The sequence below is a fragment of the Melospiza melodia genome, chromosome 8 (assembly GCF_035770615.1).
Source record: "Melospiza melodia melodia isolate bMelMel2 chromosome 8, bMelMel2.pri, whole genome shotgun sequence".
Lineage (NCBI taxonomy): Eukaryota > Metazoa > Chordata > Aves > Passeriformes > Passerellidae > Melospiza > Melospiza melodia.
Window position 1 is genome coordinate 10,676,213 of NC_086201.1, and position 21,497 is coordinate 10,697,709.

Sequence of the window (21,497 nt, forward strand, 5' to 3'; positions counted from 1 at the left end):
CCTCACACAGGACACAGTGTGACCCTCACACAGCACAGTGTGACCCTCACACAGCACAGTGTGACCCTCACACAGGACAGTGTGACCCTCACGCAGCACAGTGTGACCCTCACACAGCACACAGTGTGACCCTCACACAGCACAGTGTGACCCTCACACAGCACAGTGTGACCTTCACCCAGCACACAGTGTGACCCTCACACAGCACACAGTGTGACCCTCACACAGGACAGTGTGACCTTCACCCAGCACACAGTGTGACCCTCACACAGCACAGTGTGACCCTCACACAGGACAGTGTGACCCTCACACAGCACACAGTGTGACCCTCACACACCTGCAGTGCTGCCCAGCACTCCCAAGGCCATGGGCTGTTGGAACTCGTCCCACATGCTCTGACTCTTCCTAAGCCACTACCAGCTGTGGTCACTCGCCCAGTGAGGAAGAAGCTGAACAAGGCTGATTAATGATAAAAATATTTGTCCTTTTAAAAATTTATTTTTCGTTCCAAGTGAATCACAACTTCCTGCCCCTCCCTCTCCCCACCTGCAAAGACAGAAGTACCTCCAGATCAGCTTTTTTTTGTTTAAGCATCAAAAGTGTTACACATTTCAACTGCTGCTGATACAGGTTTTACAGTGATGACTGTCAGAGAGAGATTGTTTGTGCAACTCCTTAAGGAGCAAAAAGGAAAAATCCCTCCTACAAATGCAGATAAATTTGGAATGTAAACAGGTAATACACACAATTACTGCATTACCAGAAGTATTATGAATTTCTCAAAACATTTGAACATAACACTTTACAACACGTATTTGATATGACCCAATAATAACTTGAAGGGAAACTGTGTACCCTATAAGAATAACTATGTACCCCTATAAGATAGTCATTCCTGCCATAACTTACAGATACATTGACAGTATTGATGCCAAAGAAGGAGGGTTTAGTCTGATTGAACCCATGCTCTGCTGATTTTTAATGTGGGGCTTAATTCACACAACACATTTTATAAAGGTATGTAAACAGTTCTGATTTAAAGACCAGAGAGGTTTAAATGAAATTAACAGATCTGGACGGGTCAATGTTAATGTCTTCATTAACTCAGATACCTTATTTATCCCTGAGCACCTTAAAATTGTTCCCCCCAAATCTCAGTCAAGAACACATAACTATTTCACAAGAATGAAAAACTTCATTTGAATAAATCTGTGTCTTATAAATCCCATTTTCCTGCGCTGATTTAAACAAAACATAACAAAACAAACCCAAACCAAACCGTGTCCCCTCCCCTTTGTTTTTTACATGTACTGCAATACCGGAACAAAAATTTCACCCTAACAAACAACATCACCTACAGACACACTACAGACTACAAAAATATTGCATAGGAGTGTCAGTGGGCATAGTCTCCCAACATGAGAGAAAATGCTAAGTTTTCTTTAAAACATTATGGCAACATTCTAATTTATTTTCCTTTTAAAAATCAAGTGGTTTCACTTTATTTCAAAATTGTACAAAATGGCCATGGCTGTTTATAAAAAAAAGTCTCTGTCTTGAGAATATGTGAAGTCTCAGGTGCATCAACAAAAGACCTGGAACCATTCACAGTGCAGCGGAAAGCTTCTTTTGAGGCAGAAACTACAATTCATCCTTCTTCTTTCCTACTCTTTCATGATCTCTTTCTCTCAGGGTTCGCATGAAAGTGGTGAATCCAGACTCCTGGTTTTGAAGGAAGAAAAATATGGGTCATATTTTTACCAACAAAGCAAAACAATGCATCAAGAACACTTTGAGCTTCTGTATCCCAGCAGAATATAAACTAAGGAGCAGTTGTTTTATTTCTGTAGCCCACGGCAGAATAGAAACCAGGGAGCAGGTACTGCTTCTGCACTGCCTCATCCTGCCATGCTCTGGTCCTGTGCTGCTCCACTGCAAGGGGAAAATATCCATGCACATCCCACATGTCAAACTTTGAAGAGATGGGACACAGAGAAAAACGTCCCTAAAACTCATAGGACAAGGTAAAATCTGTCACTAGAAGTGCCATTGATGACTTTTTGTTGAAAATACTCAAAAGATATTTTCAAGCTGTCTTTGTATGCTATCTGAGTCATTTTAAAGGCAGTTACTGGATTGTTTGTTGACTATACACACATTTGCCACTCATCCTCTAATAGTTTTGATCACAATTTTTCTCCTTCTCCAAATATTCTAATGATGGAAATCACTTTTTTTTCCCCCAAGTTACTATTAAAATTATTATCAAAAATTTCAAACCTGGTTGTCTAGATGCCAACCTCTGTATTTCAACAACTTATGATTTAAGGCTGTTGAATGCCTCCAGTTTCCTTTTCCAAGGCAAGCTGTGAACACAGCTCTCAGGCATTTCAAAAGGCTCAGATGGGTGGAGGTGTGAACACCTGTGTTGGAATACACTGTCTACTGGTACCCCAACACTGAAGTTTTCTGGGAAAGTGACACTGCTCCCACTCAATCTGACCATTTTTGCATTTGAACAATCACAGAACATACCACTCAAAACTGGCAATGAAGAGGGAAAATACCAAAGGTAGAGAGCCACTAACAGAAGTTAAAGACTTAAAAGACTTAAAAGAATGTTGTGGAGCAACAAAACAAAATAAATTCAACACAAACCATCAGGCTGGTAAGCTTTTAGAAGGCTGAACAACAAAAAGCTTTTCCAAAACTATTCACTATTCTTCCACTGTAAATAAATGAAGTGACATGCTTCAGCCCTTTGTCACCTGGAGACATCTGGCAATCAGCAGCCCCCATGACAGGCTCTGTGCTAAGCACTGCCTCCAGCATTACCCTGATAAGAGATAACAAACCCCAATTCAAGGCTGCACAGGCAGAAGACCGTAGGGTCCCCAGAGAGGTGGAAGGGGAACAAAGCAGCCATCAGCAGAGAGACTGGGATGCTCCTCTTGGGTAATTTTTACCCAAGAAAGGGTTGGCTGCATATAGGGGATTTGTTAGTCCACTTTCCAGCATATGGATAAATATCTCCTAACTCCTGTGGCCTCAGAGCATTCCTGTATTAGATATAAATTCTTTTTATCAGCCACCACAGATCCTTCCTTTATGTATCATTTCTCTAAGAACGGGTTAGAAATGCAAAAACTGCAGCTGAAATCTTACTTCAATTGTTGGCTGCTGCACCTATCTTTACTTTTGTGTAAAAAGTACTTTTAAGAAAAGATCCAGAATTGGAACTAAACACAGTATCCTTAACAACGGCTGGATCAGCACCATGAAATGGAAATTACTGGAGTCCAAGTAGGCTGAAGAAAACTGGGAGGTGAAGCTCCATGAAGACTTCCCCAAGATCCTGACTAACAGAGAACCTCAGAACCTGGCTTTTTAATTCATGCTTCTATATAATTTTCTGAGCTCTAACAGCAGCAATAACTTTCAGGCAAGAATCTTTTTTCAAAATCACTGCATGGCTCAAAGACCCCAAGTTTTTCTTGCAGACCCCAGGCAATCAATGGCTGCTGAGGAGTAACCTCCCTCTAGGCGGGGAGGCCCACAAATAATTGAATTGCTTCCTTATTTTCAGGCACTTTACAACCACTGAAGCCATTATGCCATTTCTGCCCCCATTTCTTGCACTCATAGCATATAATTAGCTGGCCACAGCAGGACAAAAGAATGAAACTTCAGCCCAGGGGTAGATGGCACGATCTGTCTTCCCATCCTGAGTGCCAGGAGTGAATCTGATTCAGGGCAAATGAGATATTTACTTTCCTCCAGTCTCCAAAGGACAGCTTTGTCCTGGCTATAAAACCAATGGTCTGTCACCATTTGGCAGCCTGGTGGATCTGTAACACGTTTGCAGTGTCCATACAATCCAGAACTGACAGGAGTTAAACCCTGTATTTTCTGGCATTTCTGCCAGCAGCACATGCAATAAACCCTCCCCTTTCACTCAGTCCAAATTCACTCACAGACTTCAGCTTAAAGAATAAAATATACAAAGCATATTACCAAATCTAATCCTTTTTCCTCTTCTCATGCTCCTAAAAATAGACCAAGAGTGTTCCTAATGCAGAGATGTACAGGGGTGTGGTACACTATGATTCATCCATGTAAGACAGCAACAGAGGCATGGTAAAAATCCACTCTGCAGTTTTCATTTGCAAGGCAGGACAGGCAGAGGGGGCTCTGCTCCCTGTACCAGGTGATGGCTCTTGCTTTCACTTACCCCTCGATCTCCAGTATATTTTTCCACAAATTTCCCATAGTTGTAATAGTTGAAGGTGGGGTAGCCATCGACCCCCTCCTGCTTACACAGGTCATGATTCTGTCCTTTGGCACAGTCCACTGCAGCGTAGGCGATCTGAAACACAAGAGATCACTCTGAGGCATGAGAGAACAAAGCAAGAACCCATTTCATCGTGATTCTGCTGCAGCTTAGCCTTAGCACTGAGAGAGACACAAGTCTTCTGCCAAACAGGCAATGGCTTCTGTAAGGGCTTAGCTGTGGAGAGACAGCAGAGGATGGTCATCACCTGGCCTATGCATGGCAGGTTCAACTCTCAGAGCAGAAATCACCTTTGCAGCCTTCCCACTGAGCTCTCTGTTAGACTCCAAACAGGAAATTCAGAGGCTGGTTTAATAAAACCAAGTGCAGGCACACTGGTCACAGCTCTGTCATGCTGCAATATTTTTCCTCCACTTTTTTAAAGTGATGAATTTTAAGTGATGAACAGTGACAATGGTTTTGGTGATGGTAATGACCCATCTAACCCATCCTGATTCCCATGGCATTGCAAACGCTTGGAAAAGTTACCAAACATGGCTGGTCACTAATGCAGCCTATTCACAGATTAATGATTTCTACTCCAAATAGCTTTTCTAAACTCCATGCAGTTCTTCCAGTCAGATGGGGATGGGTGAGAAGCCAGAGCATCATCTGTCAAGCACTGCATGTAGAGAAAAAGGTTCCTTCCTTACAATCTCAGCCTGGGTTTGTATTTCCTTTCCTGTCTTCTTCCAGGATTGTACATTATATGCAGCCATTAGCAAAGTGGGCTTTAATTCCTTTTTAAACCTCTAGATGCTACTGTCACACAGACAAACCCTGAGTAGGAGAGAGCCTGCCACACTTTCAGCCTATTGACAGTGGAGCAACACCCTCAGTCCCTGCCTGCTTCCACGCAGGCAGGGCGAGGACACACAGCCTCCCAGCCCCAGAGCAGCAGCTCGGAACATTCAACACTGACTCTGTGAAGTATTGAGGAGGGGCTGCCCTTAACAGTTCTGATGCTGAAACAAAATGTAATTCATAGCCTTCTACTCCAAGCAACTGAGCCCTGTGCTGTGATTCCTCCCTGACTGTTCCTGTGAGCAGCAGCTGGGGCTCTGAGCGCAGGTGCTCACATAAGCTCTGCCTTCACAGCAAGCACGTTAAAGTACAACCTATGTAAAGAAACCAAACAAATTAGAGGAATGACTTCTTGCAACTTTCTTGTGGGTTACAATTTATCAAGTAGCTAATTTCATAGCAGACACATCCTAATTTGAAATTTCCATTCCACAAGCCTCCTTCAAACAGCTGATTAAAATACCTTTTGCTTGCATGACTTTAGGGTTGCGGTTGAACTGTTCTTCCATAATTAAAAGATCACTTAATATTCCACAAAGTCCTCCTGTTTCATGGTGACACTGTCAAAATGGGAAAACCTGATCTCATTATCCTAGCAGTAATTAAAGAGATTGGCAAAGCCAACTTCAGTTAATTTGCTTGTTTTGTTTAGGCTTTGAAAGCCTGACAAGACGATTCTCAGTATGATCTCGCTTGGTCTGTCTTCAATTGGACAGTACTAGATAAAGTGAACAGTGTTCTTACCTTAAATATCTGGTTTCTGATTTTAAACATTAATAAGGCTATTACAGAACCAGGAGTCTTGAAAGCTGTTAAAAACATGTATGATCATATTTTTCTTCTTTTTGTAAACACAAAGAATCCTGCACATTCAGGGCCAATTTAAATGAAAGATTAGGGATAATAAACTGTAGAAGGGTTTCATCTAAGTATTTCTGCCTTCCTGACCTCGGCAGCCAGCCAAAATTCAGAACTCTGTTGGCTATTTCTGTGTAAAGAAAAGCTTAGAATGGAGACAAACTTTTATTTCATGACACAGCACGAAGTAGAAAGAATACCAGAAGTCCCGATTTCCTAAAAACTAGAAGAATAAATAAAATAATCTTTTTTCACACTGTTCTAAATATCACACAGGGAGAGATTACAGCTAGAAAAAGGGGAAAGTATGCATGTGCTCGTCCAGATCTTAGTAGCTGGTTTGAGGCATTCAACTGTTGTGACTGATGACCCATCTGTTCTCAGTGTCTTGGAGATTAAGAAAATTAGTACTAAAAATTAGTTTTTAGTACACTGGAAGGAAGAGGGAAGAAGGAAAAGCAACTCTCTTTATCTGTACCTCTGGAAATATCTAAACTGGTACCGGCTGGAGCAGAGCGTCCAATTTAATTCACCTTTTGGCTTTTGTGAGAACGGCCCCCAGTGAGGAGAGGGTGCAGTGCAGGAATGCAGTGCTACAAGCCACTGTTAACCTTGTTCAGAACATCCTCACCAGTTGCCTCAGAACAGATGACGCACGGATGTTTAAGAGGTGGCTTCTGACAGAAACACTCAGTAGCATCCTTGAGACACAGCTCTCCTCCACAGCACATGCAAACCTAAGCTGGCCCATCTGTGCCTCAGTTGGGCACACAGAGATCCCAGTCTGTGTGTCCACGGCAGCCACATGAGCCCAGTGTCTAATCCAACAGGTCTAACAGCACATCTGGAATAGCAGCTGGGTGATGTGCCCATGGCCTGTCCCCTCTGCAATGCTCCTAATGCAAGCTCCCACACAGCCCCACCACTGCAGCCACCATTTTGAGCCCAGCTCTTCAGAACACACAAGTTTGGTTATTTTTGCAGCCAGGGAGAGAAGAGGAACGGCGATTTTCAAAAGCCTTGTAACTCATACAGACGTGAGCAAAATTTCATAGAGGAACATCTAATTCCCAAGGCTGTATCTGAGGCTGCATTCAATGCCTGCTGCCAACATGGCTGAGTAAGAGTACTTAGGAGAGCTTGAGTGATTACTTTAGAGTGGAAATGTTAAGGCAGCCTAAATATAGAGGTTGCTACCATCTCTGTGCACTCATTATCATAGCATCACAGTCCTAATTGTCTTGCCTGTCTCACAGCGGAAGATCAAATATAGTGCACTGAGAGAGGAGAAAAGTGATGCTGGAAAACACTTGTAGCAAAACACACTTCTGGACTGAGGACCAATTCTCATCTCCATTCCATCAACTCCAGACAGCTGAACTCTCAGACTCACCAGAATTTCAGCAAATAGCACTGATGCCCTTTGCTTCTCTCTGTTTGTGTTTTCATGGACTGTGAATACTGAGCTCCATTGCTGATAGAGAAGAGCTCTGTCACTCTGAATCCCTGCATGTTTCTACTGAAAGGCTGCATGTAAAAAGATGCAGAATTCTGGCTCAAGTGAGCAGTGATACACTGTAGGGAAAGTTTCCTCTCATTCTCAACTCTCTTAGCAACAGTCAGCTTTTCTGCTTCACTGGAAAAGGAAACTGAGTCAGGAAAAGTAACAACCCAAAAAAACCTCTCTCAAAATGTGGTTAAAGACTTCTGGAGAATATGATCCTCATAATCAACTACCAGCAACAAGTTACAGAGAAGTGCACTGGAGAGCACAGGTTAGCAAGACCTGTATGCTCTGACCTGCAAACCCACTAAGTTTATTCAAGCAGAAGCTGCAGACATATTAAGCGTAAGACAACCATAGTAGGTGTCCAAGAGCCAAGACATTTGTTATCACTTCTCACAAACTCCCTCTCATCAAGAGGGAAAAACCCTCTAAAAATATGTGAGAGAAAGAAACTCTGCTAACACAGGTCTAACATTTATGAGTGTGTGTATATATATATGTCCATTATGGAAAAATCCAGTGTAATAGCTTTCAGAAGGCAAGATTGATTTTAGGGAGATTTTGATTGTTAGGGCTAAAATTTAATTTCTTGAGCTTTCCTCTAACCAGAGGGGAAAATCCACTGAAAAAACATTTCAGGGAGAAAAAGCTGTAAGTGCTATATCTGCAACATGCACAAAACTCCACGGGATTATGGATTCTCTGTAACCCAAAGCTCTGCTGCCTAAGATATTGACAACACATCATTATATACAAGTCCTTTCTCCAGAGCCAATGCTGTTCAGGTCTATTACCAGCCTGTTCAGGAGCTGTAGCAGGAATAGAAATGTTATCAAATGAAGAGATAATCAATGAGAGACTGTGGACCCTAAAGGAAGTTTCCTGGACTATATCCAACTTTCTTAATTATACAAGTAGTTCCTCATAACTGGTATGCACTCTATAATAATTACTAGTATCAGGGGAGTATGTACAGTAAAGCATAATAATGACAACAGCAACAACAGTAACCCACCAAATAAGTATGCATTTCTCCATAGTCAGGATAGGTTAATATGGGTCTGGAAACATCTGGGACTGGAAAATAACTTTACTTGAAAAAGAAATCCTACAACGTTTTGTGGTTCTACCAAAAAACTGGGAGCTTAACTACAGAGCTGCAAACTTAACTCAGCATGGCAATAGACTGTGAGCAGTGTAGGAGCAGCTCTGAAGAGCTCTGAGGAAATCGAGCATGGCATATTTTTCAGATGAAGAGGACTGATCACAAAAGCTGAGCTGTTGCAAAATCCAGAACTTTTCATTTAGGTGCTTCAGGAGAAGTGGAGCTATGCCAAAAATATGACCACTGATCTCCAGGTGCCCCAACTGTAACAGAAGGGTGATGCCTTATTTTGTTACTAAGTGTTAGAAAGAAAATTAAGTACTGGCAGCATAATCTAATCATACATCAGAAATCACAGTTCCCTTCCAACAGATTTATGAAACAACTTTTTTCTTTAGAGGGATCTTACAGGTAAGAAACACAATTACACTGAGCAGTTCAAACAGATGTGTAGAAAATTGAAAGTGGGATCCCTTGACCTTCCAGGCAACTCCTCCTTTCTGTTCTTAAAGCTTTCTTTTTAACAGTTTGCCTCCCAGTCCACACATGATGATCCAGTAAAAATAACCCTCTGCAATCCTAGCTGCTCTCCTGTTAAAATATGTACTGCCACACAGTGGTTTATTGATTCAAGAAAATAAATCTCTGCTAGAGCTAATATTGACTTTTGTTATGAAAATTGAAGTGAATAGCTAACTGAATATTGATTTGAGAGAGGAATGATATTTGATAAGCTTTAAAAAAGTAAAAACAAAGTTGCAGCATGGAAATAAATGTTTCCAAACAACATTTTAAAAGTAGAATCAATTTCAGATGACAATTACCTGTTTACTAGTAAAAAAGTCTGTTGTTGCCAAATATCTTGAAAGCACCTGTAAATAAGACAGATGTGCATTCTTCCCTATGATTACTCCATAGGTTTCTATTTATATCAGCTGTTCTGGATCCCAACAGCAGTTAGGGACTGGTCTGCTAAAGCTTGCTGCAATTCAGCTACTGCTCTCAAAGTGAAAGGCCTTGCAAATGGGAGATTCATTATGAGTTGCCCTGGTGTGGCATGGCATCATTACAGGAGGTGCAGTTCATCAGCTGCTCTCAAAGCAGGCCTATTTGCAAAGGGGACATCCATTAGTACAACATGATGCACAGTGCTAACATCACCATATTTAATGAGTCTAATTAAAAAGAAATTCAGCACAGGCTTTTTAAGCAAACAGGGATCAAATTCCTTGCCAAACTAAAATATTATCTCATTTGGATAACTCTGTACAGTCATTTGGTTGGTATAATAATTTTAAACTGTGATTCACAATACACATTGGGGACCCACCAGTTTTAGTGCTGACTGACCCACTAACACCCAGCTCACCCCATTTGCTGCACCCTTTCCAGCAATTGCTGCCACAGCTGTTTCTGTGGGAACTCACTGGAACCCAGCTGTGGTGCTGGGATTTGGGTCAATGCATTTGTATAGGAGCCTCCTGTGAAAATGGGAAGACTGGTCAAAAAGCAGCTCCTTTGCAGGACTGTCAGAGGAGAGGCCTTGAAGAGTCAAGAGCTTTCCTTCAGCAAATCCAAACTGGAACACCACAAATCAGTTCCTTCAAGCTGACTTTGGGATCAGCCAAAAGGCAGAACGCAGATTTTTTAAAGATTTAGTTTTCAGGAGAGACTGTGGAGCAGTTACTGAACATGCCTTCCTGCTCTTCAATCTGTTCAGCTAAGTGACAGCCCTCACATTTGCATTTTCTGATGTTCACTGGTCACTGCCAGAACTTGAGCTGTGGGGCACTGGCCATGGGCTTTTCCCTGGCAGCTGCATGCCAAGGCTACAGCGTCCCAAGCTAAGAATGCTCCAGATGGCTTTTGGTTTTCCACCTTTTTTTTTCCTTTTAAATAACTGAAACAATATGCTCACTGCCATAGGAGTAGCCTCTCCACTGATCTGGCCCTACTGGCACTGGATTTCTCCAGGAAGATGGGAAGACTGAAGGCTCTGGTTTGTTGGTCTCAGCCCGAGCCGTGTTTTGCAGCAGCCACAGGATCGCCCCAGGCCAGCGAGCAGGCTGGGGACTCTGGCTAAAACCACCAGCAGTGATGTGGTCAATGAGAGCTGACATTTGGGGCCAATGTTCCAAGCAGTGCATTTTTAAACTCCAACTCCAGCAGTGCAGATGATGAAAAAGTGCAGAGCATTACACACAGCCCCAGGGGAGAGGGGCTTCAGCGCCAAAACCAAGAGACACGTACTTAACAGCTTCAAGCTCTGCTCGTCTTCAAAATTCCAATGTAAAGACTCAAAGTCTCCCAAAGGATACCTTTTAAGATACCATCTATAACCAATTCAAGGCTGGAATGTTTTTGATTGTTCTTTGGCTTCTGCAGGATTAAATGTTTAATTAAAAGACCCTTCTTTTAAGAAGAAGATATATGCAAAAATACTCTGTTAAGTGAAAAGCTTTCTCCAGGGGGGGAAAAAAAGGACACTACTATAGAAATGAAGTAGTGAAAAGAATCTACTACTTAAAATGAAAATTAGTAATCTTGCCCTGTTTTTGAAAGAATAAATACTTCCTTTCTCTTAAGCAGTGCTTTTACTGGTTTGAAACCCTACAGAACTACAAATTAGTTTGAAGGCTCAGTCCAGTTTGAAACATGGGAATATGAAAACTGTGCTGCTTCTGGGAACAGCGATGTGCTCTTCTAAAGTCTAAAACAGGTTTGTTTTCTTTTCCACAAACTGGCAGCGGGAAGCACCTTGGCAGGTTATAGCTGTACACAATTAAATAGGGGCTCCCAACATAATCAACCCCTGGCACTTTCATAAGTCATTGGGGTGGAATAACACCATTCTCCCTAACTGCACACACCTCTTTAAAACTGTACCAGCCTTAATATTCCCTCCTGGCTCTCCTGTTCCAACTCATTACATTTTATATCTCCCCACTCCAGCCTTAAACTGAAGTCAAGAGTTGCAACCGTCAATCACTGCTCTGCTCCTGGAGTCCTTTCATAACCTGCACTCTGAAGGAAAAGCTTCCCAGGCCTGCACTTCCCACCACCACCCTGTCCAGCTAACTGTGGCATGATTCTGGTTGCTTGTTAATACATCCTGGGGCTCTAATAAGCAAGTCTCACATTGTTTGGTACATTTGTTTCAGCTCCTCTGACTGAAATTTTAATGAGTTTCGGAAAGAGAGGCTTCGTTTGGAACTACCAGAAAAGTGGGAAAACAAGGATACTTTCTCAGAGATCTTGGAAACAAAGAAGTAACCAAAAGGCATCTGAGCAAACTCATTTACAGCAGTAGTAGAACTAAAAGCTGCATGCCTATGAATCTTCTGTGTGCCAGAGGGCAGAAGTGATGGACTAATTTATGCAGTCAGTGATACAAGAATGATTTGTTTCTTGTCAATCTGATGCATTCTCTGTGAGTTACAGAACAGATGACAGGAAAAGAAAAAAATTACAAAAATTCTTCTGTTATGGAGTACAGCTGTTACAAAATTACCTCTTCATTTAGAACACAGAATAGGATAAACTATTTCAGCTGGATAGGACCTACAAGGATTATCTACTCCAGCTGCCTGACCAATTCAGAGCTGACCAAAAGTTAAAGACTGTTGTTAAGATGTTGTCCAAATGTCCTTAAACACTGACAGGCTCAGGGCACTGACCAGCTCTCTAAGGAAGCTTCTTCCAGGGACTGTTCACCCTCTTGGTGAAGAAGTGTCTCCTACTATACAGTCAGAACCTCCCCTGGCACAGCTCTGAATTATTCCCACATGTCCTGTCACTGGATTCCAGGGAGAAGAGCTCAGCATCTTCCTCTTCGTTTCCCATCCTGAGGAAGGTGTAGAGGGCAATTTCCATATTAAATTACCCAATCTTTTTCTTGCCACACCTAAACACAAAGCAGTTGTGTAGGTGGAACAAATTCAGAGATCAGAATGAAATACTGTAAGATATCAAACAGGTTCCTAGCTAGTTATCTGGTTAAATCCAGAGGCTCAAGTGTTTTTTTGATTTTTTTAATCTTAGATCTCCATGTGCTCAGTGAAAAAGTGGTTCAGCTGATGCAAGGAAATTATCCAGTGTGATTCAGCCATTGAATGCATTTTCAAGGCTGAAGCACCAGGGTCCTAGAAGAGCATCCTGGGCTCAAGTCAGCCAATTTAAAGAAATATATTGTATTTTGTGCTATGCAAGCAAGAAATAGTTTGTTATGTGATTGAGGGCCTCAGGACTATCACACAACTTGTGGTTTCTCTACATGCACCCCAATAGCTGATAAAAGTTGAAGGGGAATGGAGATTATATTAATTATATTTATTTAATCCCCCAATGAGAAAGAATTGTGTTTCATACAAAGACTTAAACATAAAACACAGCAAATTAGGGAAAACAGAAGAGGTTGGCAGTATAACTCAATTTGACCATAAAAGATAAAACCCCTATGATGCAGATACATTTCTTTTAGTGTAACAGCAATTTTATCTACAAACCTATTACCTTATCAATAAGCAAAGCCTATAAAGTACAAATTATGGAAAATATTCTTAAATATCACAGAAAAAATTAACAGCAAGTTACCTTGCGATCTTCTTTAAAGACTTCAGCAGCAGTTGTGAAATGTGGAATGGCATTTTTACAGTGAGGACACCCTGTTTGACACAGGAAGAAAAAGACATCATAAATTTTAGTTGTAGGAAAGATACTGGGACAAACTCAAGACACAAGGTGAGTCAGTGAAAAATTTGAATTAAAAATCGCTCTAAACAGGAGCTCTCCAGTTCTGGAATGAGCAGGACAAAATGTGTGTCAGCTACACAAAAGTAAGCACATGTTTAAGATCCCTGTGACTTCAAGGAATTTGGGTGTAGGTTTACAGTTATTCAGCACCCTGTAATAGGGGCCACAGTGCAGGGGCTTTTCTCCATCACCAGTGCCCTAAGGGCACTCCCAGAGCACCAGCCACAGACAGACCTGTGCCCTGCTCTGTACCTCCTGGTATTGCCAGGTAGGCTTTTACTGCTGTTGCCATACATACTGGCTACAATTGGGCATGGGAATAAAGACAGCACAGCTGGGAACAGGAGGCTGGAAGCTGGAAAGGAAATTGCTGGGAGCATTTATAGGTATTTGGAAAAGGCCTGTGTTAAAGCCAAGCCATTGGGAACATAAGGGAGGGGAGGAGAAGCAAGTGCAATAGGCCAGACATCTTTCATGGATGGAGAGCAGATGTCCAGTCCCAGGTTAGGGTGACTGCTGCTGGCTTTCCTGGAGACCTTCCTGCTGTTCACCACAGCTGGGCAACCTCTGAAGAGTTTTACAGACACTGCACACAGGAACCCTAGAGCTTTGCATGGGAGATGGGATGATATCTTTGTACCACTGCAGCACTGAACAAAAGGCCAGCTAATCCCGTGCTTAAATACACACTGATTTGACTCAAACATTTCAGAAGTCACAGAAAGGAAATCAGTACTGTTATCTTGATTCAAGGTTCAGATATGAGTGCTCTCAATTAAGAAGCAATGTCTACAAATTATTGTCTACGAATAATCCAAAATCCTCTCAAAACATCATTACTATACTGTAAGCCTTTGAAAAGGAAAGTACCTGCATATGTGTAATAAATTACTTTTTTTCAAACCCAGCACAAAGGTTGATCCCAAGCAAAGACTCAAGACACTATTTTTTGCTTAGATGCACATTAAGAGAGGAATGGACACACTTCAGTCAAGCCTGTGTAATGCTGGCAAAGGAGTACATCTTGCTATTATTTTTGGGTAGGAACAGAAAAATCCCAAATGAGTTGCTCAGAAGCACCAATTACAGCTTATGCTACTGTTGTTTACCAGTATTTTACATGATGAACAAATGTCTGTGTAACTTTAAAATCAGGAGTGAACAAATGCCCTCTGAGGAAACTTGCAGCCACTCTCCTAAGCTATGCTCACTCTTTCAGCTGAAAAATACTATCTCTTTCACAAGAAAAATAGTATCTGTGCATAAACACTGCACACTCCTTTCCACAAAGGAAAGGCTGAATACCCCTTCCACTTCACCAAAATATAACTTCACTGCTTACATGCACTGCTTTGAATTTTAGAGCATTTCTTTCTTCAGAATAGGATTCTGAAAGCACTGCAGTGACACACCTGTGTAAATACACTGAGAGTCTGTGCAGTAGCTAAGAATACCAGAAAGTCAAGGGGATGTTTCCTGGGAAACTGAGGCACTTCTGTAAATCCATTTAATGACTTCAAACTATTATGCAGCACGATGGCAGCTGTGTTTCAGTGGGAGACAGTACAGTGTTCTACAGCTTGCAAACTATTAACCTTGTTGAGTTGTTCTGCATTTGCCTGGAAGAAAATGGTCATGAAAGAAAAGGAGGAGGAGGAAGAAGAGAAGAAAGAGGAGGAGGAGGCTATGGTTTCAGGCTGCTCCCACGTCCATCAGCCCACTTTGGTGACCTATTTTCTCTCTTAGCACTTGTCTGGCCTGTCTGCCTGATACTGAAGAGCCTGCAGGTCAAACCTGCATCTGAACAAATCTTGCTTAATTTCCTGTACTGTGGGGGGATTGTCTCAGTTGCCTTGTTAACACTGCTCTACACAAATAAATCAGAACTGGTGACGACATCTAAAAAGAATTTCAGAAACAAAAAATGGATAAAAATCAGGCACCTCTAAAACAGGAACACTTGTTCTTAACTACATGCTGCACTTTTTCTGGAAAGCACTTCCAACTGTTACACTAAAACATAAAGGCTCTTAAAAACTTTAACCTTTCAGGTTCCCCTTTTTGCTTATGATCTTGAGTTTGAAATTTAGGTTTCACCCAAGAACATCTTGTAAACCTTCAATAAAAGATATCTCAGGACAGTAAGGCCTCTCTCAAAGCCCCTGGAGAAGTTGTAGCAGGTAAGAGCTCTTCATGAGCCACATTCTGCATGAAAATGAGAACACAAATAACAAGCACATTCTTCCACACAAAAACACCAAATCCAATACCAAATCATGAGAAGCTACCTTCATTTACCCATCTGAAGCTCCATCCCTCCTCCCTTCACTTCTCCCTTGGCCCAACCTCCTTTCTTTACTGCACTGTGCTCACAAAACTAAAACACAACCATATGGCTTTTGGCAGAGCTGCCTCCAAGTCCAGTAGGCATTTTGTTAGCCTTGGACATCCATCCACGGAACAGATGTGAATGCTACACTGAATTCCCAAGGAGTTTCAAGGAGTCACTGAAAAAGGGGGAAGGAGCACATCATATGGAACAGCAGAACTTCATCTGTTACAACTTAGAAGGATTGCCAAATGCAGCAAACATTTGGAAGTCACCCAACCCAGTCATTCTATTTAAAGCACACATGCCAAAAAAAATAAAAGCAGAGGTTGATGTCTTCATTTTGACAGACGGAAAACTTGTTCTCCCCATTCCCTCTTCACACCCACTATCACACGTTTATTTTAAGTGTTAACACTATCTTCTAGATTCGAAAGTGCAAGGAAAGGAAATGTACTGAGCACAGTACATGAGGATAGGAAGTGTGCAGCTTCCTCACAAAGGAATTTTCAGATGGGCTGCAGTGGAAAGACATTAAACTGGTGGCATACGAAGGTGGGGGTAAGGTGTCAAGAGTCAAAAGGTCCTGCCCTTTCTTAGTCACTATGGTCTAAACAAGTTGGAAAATTCATTTTAGTTTAATAATTTGGATCTTATGGTAAGCACACAGACTTCCTGCAAGGACAAGAAGTAGACTTTTAAACTGAGCAGCACTGAAAAGCAGCACTTCTGGGAGCAGAGCCTTCTAACACAGATGCAGGGCTTTGCTTTAACAATTTTCTTTTTTCATTTTTACAACAGTGTCAAATTTGATCTCAACAGGGTTAAGAGCAGATGTGAACTTAACAGTAATTTCCTGTGCCTGACTTGAGAAATGTGAAAAAAACCTGCTCCTGAAATATCCAACCTTTCCACAGGATCCCAGTACTGGCACTGAAAACCTCTAATCATTCCTGCACATCTCAAGATAACTCCATTTCCTACTGCAGAAACACAGTTGCATCACCTGGTAGGAAAACAAGAGAGCTTGACATCCCAGGCACGTGCCATAGCATGTGCTGAGGCCATTCCCTGCTCACAATCAGCAAACAATACAGCTTTAACAGAGCTCTAGTCAGGCACTCTGTGCTCAGAATTTGGCTCTCTGGAGGACTCCCCATACAGTCCCTGGTGGCATCTGCTCCCCCTGACCTGCTGGGGCACAGGGGCTGCCTGCTTAAATCACAGGTCCCAAACAGCTGCAGCTGAGGAGTTCTGAAGTTCTCTTTGCCCTTCTACTACAAATTTAAAAATGTACACAAATCCCGTATTTTCTACAAGGTTTTTCTCCACCATTCATGTTGTAAAGTTGGTAGGAGATGTGGTACAGTCACAGCAGGCACCATCACATTCCTCACCTTGAAAACCAAGTAGTTCTCAACTGAGCCAGTACATGAGAAATATGGTTTCTGTGGGAAAAATTCAAGAGGAATGGCTGATGAACAGCAGATGAGGGAAATCAAACAAGCAAGCAAGCAAGCAGGCTTCACTCAGAGCCATTATCACTGAGGGGAGAGGGAGTCAGATTAAATCTCCTCTAATTAGAGAGGCATTTAAAGGAAAGCTACTGGGTCTTTAGGGAAATGAAGTGATGGAAAATATATAACCCAGCTTGTTTTCCACAAACTGGATTCACTGATAGCAGGAACAGCCTCAAGGTACAGCACCTTCTCAGGGTATCTTTGAGGAAAGACCCAAGGAGCCAGCACTGGTTTGGGCACAGAAAGGGGCTGGAACTTCATTCTTGTGGAAATACTGCTTTGAGGACTGTGAAGAAGAACTGCAGGGTTGAGTTGGATGTGTTTTCCAAACTGATGCCACAACACATTTATTACAGGATGCAAAACAAAGATAGCACATGGGGTAATAGAAAAATTTAACTATGTGCTCACATCACCTTGAGAACTGATTTTTTGGGTTTTAAACAAAAAGGAGACTAAGAAAAATAATATAAATCCATTTTTCAGGTACAGTAAGAATGACACAAAATTGATATGATGTGGTAGCAATTTGATAATTTTTCAGACATAATAATACCCATAAAAACATTTTCCATAATTGCAGGATCCCATGGGATGCAGAAGGGATGCAAAGAGGGTTTCAAAGAACTGGAACAATCTAGTGAATAACCTACATGTCTTTATCGTGTTCAAATGGAAAATTTTTCATTGAACAGGGCTTCTTTTTTTAAACCAATGAATTGCTTAGAGATGATAGTGAGTCAAAAGTAAAACTTTAGAGATTCTTAAAACTTCAGTGCACAAAGGTATTAGGACCAGATGGCAATTCTAAAGATGTCTCAAGAGTAGTGCATGAAACAGATGCACCCTGTTGTACAACAGTCACCTCATTACATTTAAAATAAAATTGTGGCAAATTTTCAGAACTGCCTAAAGGAATCAAGTCCTCTTTCCAAAACCACAGGTTTCTACTTGTTTAAATAAGAAAAAACATTCTTTAAGTTAAGTTACTTCATGCTTTGTTTAATTTGAAACTACAAAGCCCAGTGATATAATATAACCTCTCTACAGCTGAACAGTACAAGGTTAATTCAGTTTCCTTAGAAGAGAGGAAGCTGTATTAGCATAGCACATAGAAGAAAGGTGAAGCTGTTTTTTAATGAATATAAATCAAAAGCTAACAATTTGTACAAAATATATAAAGCAAGCAAATGGACATCAAAGCAGTACCTACAGTCAGCAGAAGTAATAATGATGTTTTAAGTATATAAGGGGCTTTAAATGTATTAGAAGCAAAAAAATCCAAACAATGCTAGCAATACAGCTTTGAAAGAAAATTATGGAGTTGTCAAAACGAACTTCACTGAATATATAAGTTAAAATTGTAAGCAGATGTGGAGGGGGCCTCTATGCCTGGCACCTCTGAAGTGCTGTTTGCAGTTCTGGGCCCACAAATCAACAATGAGTTCAAACTGGAGGGGATTCAGAAGACCGTAAGAAAAACAACAGAACTGAAAGACGTGTTTCATGGCAAAGGGACTCAGGAAGCTCAGTGTGTCAGCTTAAACCCAAAGATTAAGAAATGATAGAAATTGAGAAAAGTCAGTCTCTAAATTTCATTATAACAAGCTATTCAAGCTGAGCGCCAAAGGCTGAGTAAGCTCCAGAGCTGGTTGCATGCTGAAGCCAGTCAAATTTAGATGGAAATTCACATTCCCCATCACTAGTAAATTTTAGTCTGAAAGGAAATGGTTTTGTAAAAGAGCTGGTTTCACACAGTGGCTCTGTACCTGATCAGAAGACAGCTGTCCTTGGCGTGCATGGCTGAGCTGAGGTGCTCAGCAGTGCCATGGGCTGGCTGTGCCCGTGGCTCCATCTCCGAGCGGCCGGGGCTGCAGGAGCCAGCACTGCCCGTGGGTCAGGCAAGGACGAGAGCCCCTGCCAACCCCAACCTGAGCATCCCAGCTAGAACACTGCAGCAGCACTGACTGGGCATTTTGCCTCCAGAAAGCACTCCCTTATACCTTCTGCCCATCAGTAACACATTATGATTTATAACCCTACCGGTGTTGTTGCCGTGCGTGCTTTTAGCATCTCATATGTAATAAAATTCTGATAAATAAAGTCACAAAGTGGTGTGCATATATTTTACATGAGGGTTTTTTTTAAGGAGAGAGTTTAAACATGCACACATTATAATGCAGACTGCTTTCATATTAAATACACTAACTTAAACTGTCAGTACTTGTATAACAAAGTCCTGGCCAACTCCTTAGAGGAGATCTGAAAGCCCAGTGATTTGTGAGACCGTGGCATTTGTGCTGTCTGTGCTCTACCCTCAGCATGAGAAAGGGCTCTGCTCCCCCCTCAGCCCCCGGCTTCCTTTAGTGCCTCTCAACGGGTGATCTCAAATGCTTTAACTAATATCAATTAATTACCCTTCAAATTGCTCCTAAGAGAGACAGACGTGATTATCCCCCTCTGTCATTACATCCAAGGTTAAACAGAGTCAGGAAGAGGTTAAGTGACTCTCAGGGTTCACAATCCTGCCTGACAGGGAGCCAGGCTGCAAGGTGCTGACTCCATTTGCTCAGCTGTGAAACCATCAGGGCCTCGGAGGGCTCAGCACGTGGCAGGATGGAGCCCTCAGCGTGCAAAGCACAGAATGACTTTCCAATTCCCCATCTCTGCTTGAAATCATCACCGTTTAAATAACAGGGGTAGATAGTGCCCTCTGTTACTGGCTTTTAAATGACTGCAATTCTAAGCAAGTGCAAGCAGCAGCTCTGCACAGCTATCAAAGCCAGCCCGGGAGCTCGCACACCACAGAGCCAAGCAAAGCCTGCTTCCTCTTCAAGAGTTCCAAGCGATTAACTAGAATTAAAACCAGAATATTACTTGGTCAATCAAGGAAAGACAGGCCACAGACAGTAATTGCACAGATAAGAGCTGGAAAAGGGTATACTGCTTAAACCAATGCAATTTGTGTGGCTACAGGAGTTATTGAATCCACAGGCAGATTTGAGAAAGGCATTTGGAGATGAAACTGAAAGGTTAATTCACTTTGTTTTACCAGTAGAGAACTGGAGGGCTTTTTATTGCTTATCTGGACCCAAAGATCACTTGATGACATGACCTGACACCACAGAATAATCATATCTCTAAGACATGAGTAATTGAAAGAGGGTGACATGTCCTTTGATTTGAAAAATGTTATGAGGTTTTCAGTTAAGCATCAGGTGAACCAAGCCTTGTCTGACTACTCTTAACAACAGGTAAACTACTCCAAATTTCACAGCCTGCTGGTAGATTTTGTTGAGTTTTTCCCAAGCTATCTGAACTCTTATTTTGTAACACCTTGGAGGTATACAAATGAGACAAAACATAAAAAACCCAAGTTATTGGGAAACCATAGCCATGAGATATGAACAACTGCAACAGCAACAAAGTCATCAGAACAGGTCAAATTGCAGAAGTGAGGAGAGTAAAAAGACTCAGCACAAAACTCCTGGACTGTTTCATCCGCTACAAAAAACAAGGATATGACTGACTGCAGTGAAATACAAATGACATGCCAGCACTCAGCATTTGGCAACAAGCAATCCTTTGAGTTGGAAAGCTATACAGCAAGTCACCTCTGGACAGAAAGGGTATAAAGGTCAACAATTACACCCAAACCATACCTTTGTGCCAGTTCCAGCAGACCTGCATTTTCCACTGTGCCACTGGCCTGTGTAGCTCGAACAAAGCTGGCAGCAGCAGTTAACCAAGCCAGCATCAGCCCTGGTTAGCTGCAAACACAGTCATAGAGCAAATGAAATAATTTTGCCATTTGACATGCCAGTGGACACCACTAATTGAAGACATGCTGCTGAGTTAGCAGCAGCCAGCAGAGCACTGGAATTTCAGCTGCTTAAAAGGAGCTCTTGTCATACAATGTAACACATCACCAAAAAAAGCATTTGTCTTATTGGAAATGGGTTTCATGACATTGCATAAGGATGGGTGGCATGTTCACAATCTCCTAATGTGCCCACAGTGACACTGCACCAACATAGCTGTGTGTCTGTGAGGAGAGAATTCCACGGAGCAAGGCACGCACCTCCCTCCTCTTCCCTTCTCATGAGCTGGAGCTGTTTATATACAGGCAATATTCTGCACACCAAATCAAGCAGCTGTAACATTTTAGGGTTACAAAACAAGAGGAGCTGGATCACCCCAACAACTGTTAGTTTACTGTCACCACTCCACCACAGCCACTGCGAGCACTTTGTGTGGTTATGCACAGTCTGGGGAAGTGCAGCTCAAACCAT

The 21,497-nt window shown here is 42.0% G+C and overlaps 1 protein-coding gene across 1 annotated transcript in view; it reads right to left on the reverse strand.

Moving 5' to 3' along the window:
• Positions 1-463: 463 nt before the first annotated feature.
• The window catches only part of PDIA5 (protein disulfide isomerase family A member 5), a 97,725-nt gene continuing 76,691 nt past the window's right edge, over positions 464-21,497 (reverse strand). Inside the window, exons 15-17 of the mRNA XM_063161366.1 lie at positions 13,198-13,268; positions 4,232-4,366; positions 464-1,722 (exon numbers count right to left, since the gene is read on the reverse strand). Coding sequence (XP_063017436.1) covers positions 1,642-1,722; positions 4,232-4,366; positions 13,198-13,268 — 287 coding nt within the window. The 3' untranslated portion in view covers positions 464-1,641. The remainder of the gene's footprint in view (positions 1,723-4,231; positions 4,367-13,197; positions 13,269-21,497) is intronic.